The sequence below is a fragment of the Lynx canadensis genome, chromosome B1 (genome assembly GCF_007474595.2).
Source record: "Lynx canadensis isolate LIC74 chromosome B1, mLynCan4.pri.v2, whole genome shotgun sequence".
In the NCBI taxonomy this organism is placed as follows: domain Eukaryota; kingdom Metazoa; phylum Chordata; class Mammalia; order Carnivora; family Felidae; genus Lynx; species Lynx canadensis.
In genome coordinates, this window is record NC_044306.2 from 62,333,639 (window position 1) to 62,352,442 (window position 18,804).

The following is an 18,804-nucleotide window of genomic DNA, read 5'->3' on the forward strand; positions in this document are numbered from 1 at the left end:
GGTCGGCATTCCTTTCAAGATTAAACTTTTAAGGAATACCTTTATAAAATGCAGATCTAATAGAGCTTTCAGCATAAACTGATACAAAGTAAAGAGTTGGAATGGTGTAGCCAAATGCCTCTGATTGGATCTATTCACGAGCAATTTCTAACAAAAGAAAACAAGAGAAACTCCAACGGAATATGCAGTTTTATACCTTCTTTCTGTATTAAAACCAAGACATAGCTAGGGGCACCTGGGTGGCTCAAGTGGGTTGTTTCCCACTCTTGGCTTCTCAGGTCATGATCTCAGGGTTCATGAGTTCCAGCCCTGCATCGGGCTCCATGCTGAGAGCACGGAGCTTACGTGGGATTCTCTCTCTTGCTCTCTGTCTCTCTCTCTCTCTCTCTGTCTGTCCCTTCCCCCAGTTGCTCTCTCTCTCTCTCTCTCTCTCTCAAAATAAATAAACTTTTTTAAAAAGTACAAATAAAAAAGACACAACCAGATTTCATTTTATAAACACTTTCTTCCCAGGTGATTCTCAAATAAGTCATCCTATTTAGTCTTCTAGGTACAGTTATGACTCTTTAACATTATTCCACTGATATTCTTGGAGTTACTGGTAAACCTACTACATCAACGTAACTTAAGTTTATTTGGTCTATATTTATACCAATATCATTAGGACTCCCCATTGTAAAGTAATGAAGAATGTTAAATACATAACCATATACAGGGCTCAAAGCTAAGGACTGCAGAGAAATACACACACACACACACACACACACACACACACACACTGGCTGAGAGAGAGAGAGAGAGAGAGAGAGAGAGAGAGAGAGAGAGAAACAGAAGGAGCAAGAGACAGAAAAAAGAGAGGCAAGGAGGGATTTGTTTGGTGGGCATTAAAAAGTCCAAGATAGGAAAAAAGTCATTCTCAAAGATTTCGTGAACTAAAAGTTAATATATTTTTATTTTTTAATACATATATTTCTTAGCTCTGTCTTCATCATGCCATTAATAAGCAACTTGCCTTTTATACTGCTTTAAAAACACAAGATATCTTTCTCACTGATGATGGTACCTTCATGAATGTGGTTTCACTGTATTAACAAACCAATTTACACATTATTACTGCATTTAAAGAAAAAAATAGCCTATTTATGTATGTACGTAATGAAAATCTCAAGTGAAAACTATACTTATCTTCCTATTAATAACTTAAATATTTAAGACCTATAGGCTGAAAATTATAGTGTCACAAATTTTTACTTCTTTTTTGATTCCTACTCACTGCCTTTCTTACAATTCAGTGTGCAAACGTATCTCCAGTTTGCTTTCTAAGTGTTATATATATGTATATATGTTTTTAGAGAGACAATCAAACTGCTTTTATATGTGAACTTTCTACTCATTTAAGTGCTATTAGTCACACAATTTTCCCACAAATTTTCTACACTCAAAGTTAAAAAGTATGGTACATCCAGTATTGACAGAAATTACCCAAGGATCATTCATTTCTTTTGTCACAGTGGTACCATTCACTTATAAATCCATCTTTCCTGTGGAAATTTACATTAAAAAAATAAACACCACACATACATTCATATATACATGAACCAAAATTTGGGGGAAAGCTGTGCTAACCAAAGCTAAACATATTTCTTAGAATTAGGATGTTTCAAAGGATTTTGACTATGGAGGAGGAGCATAAAGTATGCAGTATTTCCAGTTTGGAAGCAAACCCTTTTTTCTCTCTTAGACGATTGAGTCTTGGAACATTCTTACTAACACCTTCCCTTAATCTCTTTTTCACAACTTTATCCAGTAGCAAAACATACAGTAACTCACTAGCAACATGGCTAGAACTCAGTTTTTTCAAAAAAAGTTATAAAATTCAAACTAATAAAATTTGAATTTGTATACCATTAATGATAGTATTTGCAAGAAAAAAGATCATTTAGTACTCAATTCTGAAGTTGAAATAAAAAATATTCTTTTTATGTTGGCAAGAAAATTCAACATTTGACTCTGAAATCATGCAACTATTTAATAACAACTATGAAACAATCATGCTTTTTTGCTCTTTTACTTGTTAAGTTAAAACAAATAAAACATACTATCCCTGTGCCTTAAATTTGATTTCTAGCAATTTGTTTTTAATTATATCAATGGGTGTTCCAGAGTTCTCTCATTTCATTTTATGATTAACTGACTTTGAACTGAATACATCACTTGCCAGCATGGAGAGACACAAGTAAACAGTTCAGTAAACTGTGGCTTATTCATCTGGAAGAGCGCAATCAGGCACAATTATGGTTCTGTTTTCGTATGGTGCAATACCTGGACATCTATACAGCTTTCTTGCCTGTGCAATATCTCCTTTGCTTAAACGGGTTCGCTGACCGATTGCAGGACGTATGCCATTATCATCACGAGATGGGAGAATAGTATCCAGAAACATCCCCCTGAAAAAAATCAGAAGCAAGCCACACATAAGTCACCAAATTAAGACAATTACATTCCTTACAAGCATAAGATTATTTTTTTTCAAAATCGTGTCAATTAAAAGGAAAAAGCATCAGTGTTGAAATTTAAATAGTGCTCCAGACTTTCAAAACACGTTCATCGAAGTAGGAAAAAAAAAAAAGTTGTGTTAAACTGTATACCTAGCATAAAGTCAATGATGAAATTCACTTTAATTTAGAAATGATTTTTAAAATCTAGAATTCTACATAGCTTCCCACACCAAGTAAACCGTGGTTTTTATTTTAGTCTTTTAAGCAGATCTAAGAACCCCTGGATTACAATATTGTAAAACAAATTTTCCTCATAGAAATCTATTTTTAAGGACAATGTATAATACATATTTTTAAGGTTACTAAGATTGTAAAAGTCAATGGGGCGCCTGGGTGGCGCAGTCGGTTAGGCGTCCGACTTCAGCCAGGTCACGATCTCGCGGTCCGTGAGTTCGAGCCCCGCGTCGGGCTCTGGGCTGATGGCTCAGAGCCTGGAGCCTGCTTCCGATTCTGTGTCTCCCTCTCTCTCTGCCCCTCCCCCATTCATGCTCTGTCTCTCTCTGTCCCAAAAATAAACAAAAAACGTTGAAAAAAAAAATAAAAAAAAAAAAAAAAAAAGATTGTAAAAGTCAAGCAAAATATGTTATTTTTTAGTTAAATTACTAATTAACCCATGTATTCTTAGAAGTCCAAGTATCAAAGTATGTATTAAAAGAACAAGAAAAAAGAAAAGTGTCAAATTTTAGAAACAACAGTTTAAAGCAAAATAGTTTTTTGATAAATGCACACACAGAAAGAAAATAAAATTTTCGGGGTGCCTGGGTGGCTCAGTCGGTTAAACATCAGACTTTGGCTCAGGTCATGATCTTGCAGTTTGTGGGTTCGAGCCCCACGTCAGACTCTGTGCTGACAGCTCAGAGACTGGAGCCTGCTTCCTGCTTCGGATTCTGTACCACCCTCTCTCTCTTCCCTTTCCCTGCTTGCACTCTCTATCTCTCTCAAAAATAAACATTAAAAAACAAACTTAGGGGCGCCTGGGTGGCTCAGTCGGTTGGGCGGCCGACTTCGGCTCAGGTCATGATCTCGCGGTCCGTGAGTTCAAGCCCGCGTCGGGCTCTGTGCTGAAGGCTCAGAGCCTGGAGCCTGTTTCAGATTCTGTGTCTCCCTCTCTCTCTGGCCCTCCCCCGTTCATGCTCTGTCTCTCTCTGTCTCGAAAATAAATAAACGTTAAAAAAAATTTAAGAAAAACTTAGAAAATAAAATTTTCATGGTAAAATTAAGAGGATAAAACTAGCAATGCACCCATGATGCTAACTTAGAGACACTGAGTTGTGAGACCAAGGTCGTGATAAAACTCAACATCTTCTTAATATTCAAAACTACAAATTCTGAATATACTGCACTAAAGATAATCTTAATTTTGCAATGAATATCAACATTTATAGCTCTAAAGGAAGAACTGAGCTTAAAAGTTAGAGTGGGAAACTATTCCAGTGGTAAGAAGGATTTCAAAAAAAGAAAAGCTTTCTATAAAAGTATTTGAAATTAGTTTTTTTTTTTTTTTATTATTCTAAGGAGAGAGAGAGAGAGCAAGAGCAGGGGAGGGACAAAAAGGGGGGAGAGAGAGAGAGAGAGAGAGAGAGAGAGATTGAGAGAGAGAGAGAATCCTAAGCAGGCTCCATGCTCAGTGCAGAGCTCAACACGGGGCTCAATTGCATGTGGGATCATGACCTAAGCCAGATTCAAGAGTTGGAAGCTCAGCCAACTGAACCATCCAGGTGCCCCAAAAGTATTTGAAATTAAGAAATACAATTTTAGGGGCGCTGGAAAAAAAAAATTTAAAAAAAAAAAATAAATTTTTTTTTTTTACAATTGTATTTCTTTTTTTTTTTTCAACGTTTATTTATTTTTAAGACAGAGAGAGACAGAGCATGAACGGGGGAGGGGCAGAGAGAGAGGGAGACACAGAATGGGAAACAGGCTCCAGGCTCTGAGCCATCAGCCCAGAGCCCGACGCGGGGCTCGAACTCACGGACCGCGAGATCGTGACCTGGCTGAAGTCGGACGCTTATCCAACTGCGCCACCCAGGCGCCCCAAAAAAAAAAATTTTAAATAAGATGAAAGACATGATACGCCTTTCCAAAACTTTAATGAATACATTGTATATTAAATACAAGTTAAAGGAAATTTCACCTCTACTTATTCTTTCCTTTAGGGAATACTAACCAAGCACTGTTGTAAGTCTGGATTTATAGCCTTTAATAAACATTTATGATTCTCACATTTTAGTGTGGGGTGAGAGACATTAAACAAAAGATTGACAACTGAGATAGTGACAGGTACAATGGAGAAAAAGAAGTGAAGATGGATATTGATTACCCAGTGATGGGGTAGCTTTTAAACAGTGAGATCAAAGGAAAACTCACTTGGAAGTTGACAAATTGGGCAAACATGAAGGGAGTGAAGGCGGGGGCATTGTGGGTAAATGGGAGTAGAGACTTCCAGAGAGAAAAAACAGGAAATTCAACGGCTCAGAGATGGGAGGATCCTTAAAGTGTTTGAGTGTCACACAGATAATGTGACTCTTAGCCTGAGGAAAACTGTTAATATTTGGAAGATGGTAAACAGAGGAGTGACATGATCTATGAGTATTTTATGACTAACCTCTCTGGCTCCGAGGTCAGGGTAGTGATCTTTTAGATAAAACCTGGATAACGCAAATAGAGAATGGAACTCTATAAATTTAAGTATCTATAGAACGCCACATGCATACTGCCTGAGATAAAAGTAGGAAGGGAAACTAATGATTTATGGGAGTTGACTAGCAAAAGTGAGAGCTTGCACATACTTAATTAGATGCAACTATAGCTAGGCCAGTGCAATTGAAGGGGAAGTAGAGCTATAAAATAGGGTAGCATTGAGAAAAGCCATTCTTCAACTACACTTCATGAATCAACATATACATTAAATAGGGTAAGTCCAAATTAGTGAAGGGCTGACATTTCTGTAGTACTTCAGCACCAACAAATTATTCACTATTTTCTATTTCTAAAAACAGATTTGTAATCTTTAAAGGTTGATTTTTTCCAGTTTTCAAAACAGTTCAACTTGAAAAGGTCAAGGACATCTTGGCATGGATATATTCAAACTCAGACAACAGAGTGATGAATTTTGACTTCTTCTCTCTACTGAGGTAACCTCTCATTCAGAAGGGGGTAAGTCACCATTTCTTTTGTTCTTTCTTTGTGGTCAGGAAGTTAACAATTCTCTCCCTCCACATCCAGGCCATTAAGTAATGCAGGCTCTTCCTGACTATCCTCAGTGAGGCACGATCAATAGGCCAGAGACAGATTACAAAAGGCTTCACATACTAATCTTCACTGGCTCCATCTACATGAGAAGAGTGAATGAGCTATGCTTTTTAAAGAAACTTTGTAAAATTTTGTAATTTTTTTATTAATGAAAAATGAGCAATCCCAGTTAACAAGCCTCTATATTCCAAATTACCCATGCATATAAAGATCCCATTTATCTAGTCCTATTCTCCCTAAAAGTAAGTACCCAAATCTGCTGATGGGCTACATTCATGAAAACAACTAAAACTTTTACAGACTCCCTGGATCCAGAATAGAAAAAATATATAAAATTTCAAATATTTGTATTAATAGAATGAAGGACAAAAAACCACATGTTCATCTAACTGATGCAGAAAACTCATTTGACAAAATTCACACCTTTCAAGATAAAAACTTTCAATGAACTAGGAATAGAAGGAAACCATCTCAACATAAAGACCATGAATGAAAAACCTACAGCTAACATCATACTCAGCAGTGAAAAACTGAGTTTTTCATCTAAGATCAAGAACAAAGCAGAAATGTCCACTCTCACCACTTCTATTCAACATAGTATTGGAAGTTGTAGCCAGAGCAATTAGGCAAGAAAAAGAAGTAAAATAAGAAAAAAAGAATTGAAATCTTCTCTCTTTGCAGATCATATAATCCTATGTGTAGAAAACCTTATGGAGTCCACAAAAAAAGTTAGAACTAATAAATTCAGCAAAGTTGCAGCATTCAAACTGAACACACAAAAATCAGTTGCAATTCCATACAATAACAATGAACAATCTGAAAAGGAAATGAAGAAAAACAATTCCAGGGGCATCTGGGTGGCTCAGGCGGTTAAGCGTCTGACTTCAGGTTATGATCTCACAGTTTGTGAGTTCGAGCCCCATGTCTGTCAACACAGAGCCTGGAGCCTACTTCAGATTCTGGGTCTCCCTCTCTCTGCTCCTCCCCCGCTTTTGCTCTGTCTCTGTCTCTGTCTCTCAAAAAATGAATAAACATTAAAAACTTAAAAAGAAAAAAGAAAAAAAATCCATTTAAAATACCATCAAAAAGAATAAAGTACTTAGGAATAAGCCCAACCAAAAAGGTGAAAGACTTCTAAATTAAAACTACAAAACATTGTTGAAAGAAATTAAAGAAGACAAAAATAAATGGAAAGACATTCCATTCTTATGGATGGCATGGACATTCTATGCTTAATTTGTTAAAATGTCCACATGACACAAAATGATCTATAGATCCAGCACAATCTCTATCAAAACCCAATATAATTTCTTGCAGAGACAGAAAAACAGACCCAAAATTCATATGGAATTTCATAAAACCTCAAATAGTTAAAAAATTTTGAAAACAACAAAGTTGGAAGACTCACACACTGTGATTTCAAAACACATTATTAAGCTAAAGTAATCAAAGCAGTGTGTTACTGGTATAAAGACAGACCTATAGACCAATGGAACAGAATAAGAATCTCAGAAACAAACCCTAGTAAATACAGCAAATAATCTTTAACAAGGGTGCCAAAAACAATCAGAAATGTATATATTTTTTTTTCAATAAATGATACTGGGAAAACTGAATATCCACATAAAACAATAAAGTTAGGCAATTATTTAAGCTATATAAAAAGTTAACTAAAAATAGATTAAAGACCTAAACACAAATCCCAAAACTATAAAAATCCTAGAAGAAAATAGTGGAAAACCTTCATGACATAGAATCTGGCAATAATTTCTTGGATATGACACTAAAGCACAGTTAACAAAAGCAAAAACAGGTAAGTGGGACTACACAAATAAAAAAAAAAAACTACTATGCAGCAAAGATGAAAAAAGGAAAATATTTGCAAATTATACATCCAATAAGGAGCCAGAATGTATAAAGAACTCCTACAATTCAACAACAAAAAATGAATAATCTGACTTTAAGATGGCCAAAAGAATTGAATAGACATTTCTCCAAAGACAATACACAACTAGAAAGCACACGAAAGGATACTCAAAATGATTAATCATCAAAGAAATGAAAATCAAAACTGCAATGAAACATCAAGTCATACCCATTAGGATGGCTACTATTTAAAAAGAGAAAAAGAAAAAAAAAAAGAGACAATAACACATGTTGGTAAGGATATGGATTAATTGGAACACTTTGTGTACTGCTGTGGGAATGTGAAATGGTGCAGCTACTATAGAAAACATAATGAAGTTTCTTCAAAAAATTAAAAATAGAACTACCATATGATCCAGCAATCCTATGTCTGGGTATATATGCAAAATAATTGAAAACAGGATTTGGCAAAGATATTTGCATACCCATATTGATAGCAGTACTATTCACAATAGCCAACAAGTGGAAGCAACTCAAATGTCTATCAGTGGATAAATAAACAAAACACGGTATATACATACAATGGAAAATTATTCAGCCTTGAAAAGGAAGGAAATCCTTTCACATGCTACAACTTGGATAAACCATGAAGACATCATGCTAAATGAAATAAGCCAATCACAAAAGGACAAATACTGTATGATTCTACTTAATGAGGTATCTAAAGTATCCAAGTTCATGGAAACACAAAGTGGAATGGTAGTCACCAGGGGCTGGCAGGAGGGGAAATGGGGCATTATTGTTTAATGGTCACTGGGTTTCAGTTTTGCAAGATGAAAAAGTTCCAAACATCTGTTTCACAACCATGTGAATACACTTAACATCACTAAGTGTACACTTAAAAAATAGTTTAATTATTTAGTTTAACTAAATAGTTAACTAAACTATTAGTTAACTAGTTAACTATTATTTAGTTAACTAGTTAACTAAACTATTTAACTAAACTAAACTAAACTATTTAGTTTAACTAAATAGTTTAACTATTTAGTAAACTATTTAGTTTAACATCACTTTAGTGTACACTTAAAAAATAGTTAAGATTGCAAATTTTATGTTCAGTGTCTTTTAACACACATGCGCGTGCGCGCGCACACACACACACACACACACACACACACAGCTTCAAATACTTTGGAGGTGATGGCTAAGAACTGTGAAAACTAATTTTTCTCCTGGAATTCGGTTTTTCAATATATGTACGAGTTAGTAAACATTCTCTTTAAAGATCAAAACAAAAAATAATGTGAATTGCATCAACTCTTCTCACAGGTAGATATAGTTGCTTTCACTCTAAGTTCACTGGGAAGACTGAATAGGATAATTTTGGAAGAATAAGACAAATAATGGGTCAAGACTGGTTGGCATGCAGCACCATGGTGTAGGGGGTGGGAGCGATGGACTTCAGGCAGCAAGAGCAGGATGGCTTATGGAAAAGAAGAAAAAGAAGCAATTTAAACATGTAAAAGAAATGCAGAATGAGAGGAAATATATATTTTAGACTTTGGTATAGATTCATCATCTATAAAAGACAGAAAGAATGAATTATTTTCTCCTCTTTCCACTACTTCCTATGTTCCAAAGAATCAAAAGTCAGTTTAGCTCTAAATAATATAATACACCAACATACGAGAGGTGCCTTGGCTGAACTGGGACCCGAATCCCATTTGTTACATGTTTCTATGGAAAATTCAATTCCAAACACTGATCTAAAAATAAAGTTCTATAACTCTTTGAGATTAATTTCAGGCCAAATTTATGGGTGTATTTCTACCAAAACTTAAATTCAATTCCAAAAACAACATATATATTATACCTGTATAATATATATATATACACACACACACACAGTATATAAATACATAAACTACAGGTATAAACTATATATATGTATATATACACACTTCAGTAGAAAATAATTATTAAATACAGTGAATAATTATTAAAATACAGTTCACACTCAATTTTTTAAATAATATAATTTTGTCTTTTTAAAGGAGAATAACTTAAAAATGTATCTAAGTATTAAAAGCTCATTGACACATCATTCTTTACTTTTTATTAAGAAGTATTTTAGGGGGCACCTGGCTGGTTCAGTTGGTGGAGCATGGGACTCTTGATTTCGGGGTTGTAGGTTCAACCTACAACGTGGGCATTGTAGAGATTACTACAATGGTGTAGTGGGTGTAGAGATTACTTAAAAAAAATAAAAATCTTTAAAAAATGAAATATTTAAAAAAAAGGATTTATTTTTCAAAAGACAGGGGTATTAATTTGAATTTTTTATCTCCTTTCTGACCCTGCCCTTAGAAACAGATGTTTGAGGGGCATCTGGGTGGTTCAGATGGTTAAGCATTGTACTCTTGACTTTGGCTTAGGTCATAATCTCACGGTTTGTGGTTTTGAGTCCTGCGTCTTCTTTCTCTTTCCTTCTCTGCCCCTCCCCCCCAAAATAAATAAACTTAAAAAAAAATTTTTAAAAAGAAATAGATGTTAGATGAGTTGTGAAGTGGACATAAGTGGACAAAAAAGAATGAGTTAGACATATGAGTGTAAAATGAGCATAAATGGGGAAAGGGGATGATTTCAATGATTTGACAGATCTAAATTCCTTACCTGGGAACTATTTGCTCGATGACATCATCTTTAGAATAAAGTTATTGAAACCCAAATTTATTGCATTCTTTAAAAATAGCATTAAATCTTTAATGAAATGAATTTAAGGTTAATAAGTGGTGAAATTCTAAATTACATGAGGCAAAATATCTTCATAATATGTTCTTTGAGAATTAAATTAGTTAAGCACCTTTCAAGCATAACTAGTAGTTGAGCAATAGAAAATATACAATAGAGAACACAGCTTAAATAGAGAATAAACATTATTCCAACTCAACAACCAAGTACCCTATGTGATTTGTGAATGCCTAAGTTTCCTTAAATGATGCTATGCCAATTTAAAATACTGATTGGTTTAATAATCATTTTCATTGAACTTTTAAAATTGACTTAGGAATATAAAATAGTTTTAATTAATTCATACCATTTTAATTTTTAATCTGAATGTATGTATTTGATAGGAAATGTGAAAACATGTTTTTAAAATCTCAAATGCTGGTGTTGGCTATAAACCTTAATCGAGTATTTTTGTACTTGAGGGCAACAGTATTTGAAAGAGCTTCAAGTTCTAATGTTAAGCATAGCTTTGTCAGGAGCCACACGGAGGAAAGGAATTAAAAGTCAAAAGGTATAACCTGAGACTCCAACCTTGAGAAGGTGTTCCTGGCATAGTGCATGATACTGTCAAAATCGTATCTTTCTCCAAGTGAGTTTACTTCTCCAGGCTCCATCTTCAGAAAATTGTATTCTTGACCTAAGAAACATTTCAGAAGCCTTTTAGCAGACAGAGACAAGAACAGAAGAGCCCCTCCTAAGCCTGCATCTGCTTTTTAGTAAATGCAAGTTGCAGCTAAATGCAAACACCCAGGTACGTGCAAAAGTATGCATGCTGTTTTCACTTAACATCACGTTGAAACATTAATACTGAATTTCATTAATAAGTTAATTTGGGGGGAAAAAAGTAGATTATCAAAAACATACTTTGGATTGTTTTGCATGTATATGCTTTATGTTCTTATAAATACTTTTTTTTTAATCTCACTGCTTTTTTCAACCCTGCAGGAATGATTATAAAAAGTTACATCGTTACCAAATGGGACTCCAGCTTTCTCTTAGGACTACATTTTCCAAGATCAACCAAAATTATCTTTTGCTTTAGAGCCTTTCTCTGAAACACTGAGAAAAATATAAAAAGAGTATTTGCATGTACACATAACACTGCAGGCTTTAGCTATGTGACTTTGTCACTAAAGGCAAAAACAATAGCAGCAGATTTCACTCAAAATTGAAACAAGATTCTCTCTGATGAATCCATTCCAACCTCTACTTGGAGGGTGTTTTGATCGGGAAGAATATGCTTGAGAACTTAATAATTTATTTTTGCTTTACTTTTCACAACTGTTATTTTAACTTCTGGACATTTTCCTTTTAATAGGTTTCTCAACTGGTTGTTTATATCTGTATTGTTACACAGTTTCTTGAAATTTGAAAATAACAGACTTAGATTTGTACATCCATGGCAGTTGTTCCAGAAACAGAGAATTTCCTCAGATAGAGATGAGACCTCAGTGACTCTGTTTTCATAATTTCAGTAGACGAAGACAGCTGCTTTAGTGGCTCACGTAACTTAAAAAGCTTTGAAAGATCAAAATGTAAAGGTGAGTTCCTAGAATTCCAAATTCAAGGTTCCAACTTAAAATGGAACAATACTCATCTAACTATGTTTTTATTCCACTCATCTAACTAGCTTTGTATTCTAGAGTACAACACTCATCTAACTAGGTTTTTATTCCAACTGCCATATTACTATGAAAAATATAAATATCACATTAATAAAATTTTCCTAACGACAATAAAGAAATAGAGTGATACCAAAGTATAGTATGTCTTCTGCATGTGATAAGGAAAAGTGGTGTGCTCAGCACTAACGATTAAAGAATCATCCTGAAGTGACAGAACCCAAGTCCCAGACTAAAGTGTTTTGGTCTATCTTTCAATTAATTCACACATTAGCTAGTTTTTAATGAGACAACCAGCTTGTACAGTGAAATATGTGTTCCACAAATCTCTGATGTGCCTATTTGTACTATAACTATTTTCAGGAAATACTCTGTATTCTTGCCAACCTCTCACAGAAGCAACTGTTAAAACTCTCTTCTTCATAAGGAATAAGTATGTTTTAACATATCCAGTTCTGAGGTGAGGTTTTCATAAAGCTATGGAGTTGATTTTATAGATACTAATCTATGCCCAGTGGAGAGTGGAGATTTCAAAATTCAAGCACACTATGGGAAGATATTCTCTAGTTAAAGCAAAATGCTTCATAAAAATTTCTGAAAGTGGAACATTAAGCAACTTTAGTCATAGATTCTGAGGCATATAATTGAGCACTTAACATGCAGGTGACTCAATGTTTTGTGCTAAATAAAAACAATATAACCATACATGGTCCAAATAAAGAAAACTGAACTTATTTCATGAATAAAGGGAAGAAGACCAGAGATATAGAGAACCAGGGGAACTCACCCTAAACAATTAAAAAAAAAAAAAAGATGATGAACCTTCTTCTTGAAGGCATATTCTAAAATGGATTAAAGTGGGGCACCTAGACGGCTCAGCTGGTTAAGCATCTGACCCTTGGTTTCAGCTCGGGTCATGATGTCATAGTGATTTCAGTTCAGATCATCATGATCTCGCAGTTCATGAGTTCAAGCCCTGCGTTGGGCTTTGCACTGACAATGCAGAGCCTGCTTGGGATTCTCTCTTCCTCTCCCTCTCTCCCCACTGCTCTTTCTCTGCCCCTCCCCTGCTTGTTCTCTCTCTCTTTCTCAAAATAAATAGAGAAACTTAAAAAAAAATAAAATAAATAAAATGGATTGAAGTAATACAATCCTTGTAACAATCTGGTTCCTATTGTAGCTACTAATTTTGCATATAAATGTGAGGCTAAAGTCTGCACTTATTAGACATTGCCCTTGAATAACAGTTGATCTTAAGTTTCTGAGCCAGAGCAAGTCATAAATTTGTTGAAGATTAATCTCCAGCATGAACTCTTTCATACTAGAATTGCCCTGCTACACTAGTTCCAAATACTCAGAAAATCTCACACAATAAATTCTTTCTTTTCCATTTGCCTGAATGTTGAGTCACCCAGAGTATGAATAGCCATAATTTCCTAAGCACTGTGTTAAGTATTATACATTTATATACTACTTACATATTTCTTGCTTGTTTTAAATACATCCTTATGTTAAAACAGAGTCCTATTATTAAGAGTAAGAATCATTCTTGAAAGTTACTTCCTTTATAAGATGTTTTCTCCACGTAATAAAAGAAACTTAATAGCTATGGTTAACAGCAAACTTCTCATTAATTGATAGTTGAAATCATTTCCCGAAATATTGTCTCCTTTTTATTTCTTTCTTAATGATATAAAGTAAGATGAACTTTGATAGCTGGCTCAGGCATTTGAGCCTCCTATATTGGGAGTAAACCTTTGCTTTACTTCTCCTTGATAATCAACACTACAAATGATTTCATCATTTTTTAAACTGATGTACAATTGACATACAATATTATATTAGTTTCATGTGTACAACATAGTGATTAGATGCTTGTATACACTGCAAACTGGTCACCACAATAAATCTAATCACCATCAATCACCATGCAGAGTTAATAAAATGCTGACTGAATTCCCTGTGCGGTACATTACATCTTCGTGACTTACTTATTTTATAACTGGAAGTTTATACTTCTTGATTCTGTTTACCTACTTCATATCCCCAAATCCCTTCTCCTTTGGCAACCACCACTCTATTCTCTGTATCTATGAATCTCAGTTTTGTTCTGGTTTATGCGTTTGTTAGTTTTGTTTTTTAGATTCCAATTAGAATTGAAATCATGCGGATTTGTCTTTCTCTGTCTGACTTATTTCACTTAGCATAATACCCTCAAGGTCCATCAATGTTGTCACAAATGGCAAGATTTCATTTTTCATATTTTTCATGACTGAGTAATATACCAGTGTGTGTGTGTGTGTGTGTGTGTGTGTGTGTGTGTGTGTGAGAGAGAGAGAGAGAGAGAGAGAGAGAGAGGTCTTCTTTATTCATTCATTTATTGACGGATGGATACTTAAGTTGTTTTCCTATTTTGACTACTGTGGATAATGCTGCAATGGAGACAGGGATGCATATATCTTCTTGAATTGGTAATTTTGTTTTCTTTGCATAGATACCAAGAAGTGGAATTGTTGGATCATATGGTAGTTCTATTTTTAATTTATTGAAAGAACCTCCATCCTGTTTTCTATGGTATCTTCACCAGTGCATGAAGACTCCCTTATCTCCATATCCTTCCAAGACTTGTTATCTCTTGTCTTTTTTATAAAAGCTGTTTTAACAGGTATGAGATGATATCTGATTTTAGTTTTATTTTGCATTTCCCTGATGATTAATGCTGTTGAACATCTTTTCATGTGCCTGTTGCTTATCTGTATGTCTTCTTTGGAAAAATGTCTATTCAGAGCCTCTGTCCATTTTTTAACCAGATTATATTTTGTTGTTAAGTTGTATGAGTTCTTTATATATTTTGGGTGCTAATAACCCCTTATCAGATGTATGATTTGCAAATGTCTTTTCCCATTCAGCAAGTTGCCTTCCATTTTATTGATGGATTCTTTCACTATGCAGAAGCGTTTTAGTTTGATGTAGACACATTTATTTTTCCTTTTATTACCTTTGCATTTGGAATCAAATAAAAAAAAAAAAAAAAAAAAAAACATTGCTAAGCCTAAAGTCAAAGAGCTTACTGCCAATGTTTTCTTCTAGGAATTTTATGGTTCCAGGTCTTACATTGGACTTTAATCCATTTTGAGTTAATTTTTGTGAATGGTGGAAGATAGTGGTCCACTTTCATTCTTCTGCATGTAGCTGTCCCGTTTTCCCAGCACCAATTATTGAAGAAACTATCCTCTCCTCATTGCATTGTTCTTGCTCCTTTTGCTATAGATTAATTGATCACATATGTTTTAGTTTATTTCTAGGCACACTATTCTGTTCCACTGATCTATGAGGCTGTTTTTAAGCCGGTACCATACGGTTTTGATTACTGTAATTGCGTAGTATAGTTTGAAATCAGGGAGCATGATACTTCTGGTTTTGTTTTTTCTTTCTCAAGATTGCTTTGTCTATTCAGTCTATTGCAACTCCATACAAATTTTAGCATTATTTGTTCTATGTCTCTAAAAATTGCCATTAGAATTTTCATAGGGATTGCACTGAATCCAAATATTGCTTTGGGTAGCATGGATATTTAACGATATTAATTCTTCAATCCATGAACATGGAATATGTTTTTACTTATCTGTGTTTTCCTCAATTTCTTTCATCAGTGTCTTACTAGTTTTCAGTATACAAGTCTTTCACTCCCCTGGTTAAACATATTCCAAGGTATTTTATACCATCTGATGCAATCATAAATGATTGTTTTCTTGATTTCTCTTTCTGATAATTTATTAGTGTATAGAAATACAATAGTTTTATATATTAATTTTGTATTCCACAAAATTTACTGAATTCATTTATTGGCACTAGAAGTTATTTTGGTGGAGCCTTTAGTTTCCTACAAATAGCATCGTGTCATCTATAAATAGTGGCCATTTTACTTCCTTTCCAAATTGTATGCCTTTTACTTCTTTTTCTGATCGAACTGCTGTAGCTAGAACTTCCAATAGTATTTTGAATAAAAGTGCCAAAAGTGTCTTGCTCCTGACCTTACAGGAAACACTTTCAGTTTTTCACCACTGAGTAAGATATTAGCTGTGATTTTGTGATATATGGTCTTTATTATGTCAAAGTACATTCCCTCTATACCCACTTTGTTGAGAGTTTTTATTATAAATAGATGTTGAATTTTCTCAAGTGCTTTTTCTGTATCTTTTTAATTGATCATATGATTTCTATGTTTTGTGGGGTTTTATGTTTCCAATTATTATTTTTTAATATAATTTATTGTCAAATTGATTAACATACAGTGTGCTTTTGGTTTTGGAGGTAGATTCCCGTGATTCATCGCTTACATACAACACCCAGTGCTCATCTCAACAAGTGCCCTCCTCAACACCAATCACCCATTTTCTCCTGATTTTTATATTTTGTTAATGTGGTATATCGCATTGGTTAATTTGCACGTTTGAGCCATCCTTGCATCCCTGGAATAAAATGCACTTGATCATAGTGTATGATCCTTTTAATGGATTATTTTGGTTTATTAATATTTGCTAATACTTTACTGGGGATTTTTGCATCTATATTCATCAGGGATATTGGCCTGTAATTTTCCTTTTTTTGTGCTGCCCTTGTCTGGTTTTAGTATTAGAGTAATGCTGACTTTATAAAATGAGTTCAGAAGCATTTCATCCTCTTCAATTTTTTGGAATAGTTTGAGAAGGATAAGTATTACGTCTTCTTTGAATATTAAGTAGAATTTACCAATGAAGCATTCTGGTCCTGGACTTTTGTATGTTGGGAGTTTTTAGTTACTAATTCAATCTCTTTATAAGTAATTAGTATGTTCAGGTTTTCTATTTCCTTATGATTCAGTCTTGAAAGATTGTATGTTTCTAGGAACATAACTAATTCTTCTAGGTCACCCTATTTGCTTACCTATAATTGTTCATATTAGTCTAATGATCCTTTGTATTGCTATGGTATCAGTTGTTACTTCTATTTCATTTCTAATTTTATTTATTTGAGCCTTCTCTTTTTCCTGGTGAGTCTAACTGAAGGTTTATCAATTTTACCTTTTCAAAGACCTAACTTTTAATTTCATTGATCTTTTCTATTATCTATTAAGTTCTATTCCATTTATTATTTCTTTTCTTCTACTAACTTTGGCTTCATTTGTTCTTTTTCTAGTTCCTTTGGGTGTAAAGTTAGATTGTTTATTTGAGCTTTTTTTTTTTTCTTTTTTTTTTTTTGGTTTCTTGAGATAGGCCTGTATTGCTATGAACTTAACCTCTTATAATCACTTTTACTGCATTCCATAGATTTTGGTATATCATATTTCTATTTTCCTTTGTATCTAGGTATTTTTTAATTTCTCTTTTAAATTCTTCAGTGACTCAGTGGAGAAAATATCTTTTTTCCATTCCTTCACTTTCAGTCTGGTGTCCTTAGTTCTTAAGTGAGTCTCTTATAGGCAACATATAGGTGAGTAGTTTTTAAAATATTCAGCCACTTTATATCTTTTGATGGAAGTATTTAGTCCATTTACATTTAAAGTAATTATTGATAGGTATGTACTTATTGCCATCTTGTTGACTGTTTTCTGGCTGATTTTGTAATTCCTCTCTGTTCCTTTCTTCTTGTCTTTCTTTTTATCCTTGTGGTTTGATACCTTTCCTTAGTGTTATATTTAGATGCCTTTCTCATTTTCTTTTGGGTATTCACTATAAGTGTTTGCTTGTGGTTACTGTGAGATTCACATGTAACATCCTATGTATATAACAGTCTATTTTAAGTTGATAGCAACTTAAATTTGAATACATTCCAAAACCACATTCTTACTCCCCCCCGCCCATGTTTTGCTTTTGATATCACATTTTCAATCTTTTTATTTTATGTACCTTTGAACTGATTATTATAGTTAATCTATCTTTTTCTTTTGACCTATTTCATACTAGCTTTATCAGTTATTAACCTGTTACCTTTACTATACATTTTCTTTCCCAGTGTCATTTTTTACTTTTTATGTTTTATTGTCATTAATTACTGTCAGTACTTTTCTATTTAAAGAAGTTCTTTTAGGGGTACTTGGATCGCTCAGTCAGTTAAGTGTCTGACTTCAGCTCAGGTCATGTTCTCACGGTTTGTGAGTTCAAGCACCACGTCAGGCTCTGTGCTAACAGCTCAGAGCCTGGAGCCTGCTTTGGATTCTGTGTCTCTCTGTCTCTCTGCCCTCCTCCATTCATGCTCTGTTTCTCTCCCTCTCTCTCAAAAATAAATAAACATTAAAACAATTTAAAAAAGAAGCCTTTTACAGTTTCTTGTAAGTCTGGTTTAATGGTTATGGATTCCTTTAAAGTTTTGCTTGTCTGGAAAACTCTCTCTCCTTCAATTCTGAATGATAACTTTGCTTGGTAGAATATTCTTGGTTGGAAGGTTTCCCGCCCCCCCCCCCACTCCTTTCAGTATTTTGAATAGGTCATGCCACTCTCTTCTGTTCTGCTAAAGTTTCTTCTAAAAATTCTGCTGATGGCTTTATGGATTTCCCTTGTATGTAACAAGCTTTTTTTCCCTTGCTACTTTTAAGATTATATCTTTGTATTTAACTTTTGATGTTTTAATTAGAAGGTGTCTTGGTGTAGACCTCTTTGGGTTCATCTTATTTGAAACTCTATGGGCTTCCTGGAGCTGGATGTCTGTTTCCATCCCCAGATTAGGGAAGTTTTCAG

The 18,804-nt window shown here is 34.2% G+C and overlaps 1 protein-coding gene across 1 annotated transcript in view; it reads right to left on the reverse strand.

Annotated features, from left to right (window-relative positions):
* The window catches only part of TLL1 (tolloid like 1), a 212,456-nt gene that overhangs the window by 83,650 nt on the left and 110,002 nt on the right, over window positions 1-18,804 (reverse strand). The window contains exons 7-8 of the mRNA XM_030312787.1: window positions 10,998-11,103; window positions 2,323-2,447 (exon numbers count right to left, since the gene is read on the reverse strand). Coding sequence (XP_030168647.1) covers window positions 2,323-2,447; window positions 10,998-11,103 — 231 coding nt within the window. The remainder of the gene's footprint in view (window positions 1-2,322; window positions 2,448-10,997; window positions 11,104-18,804) is intronic.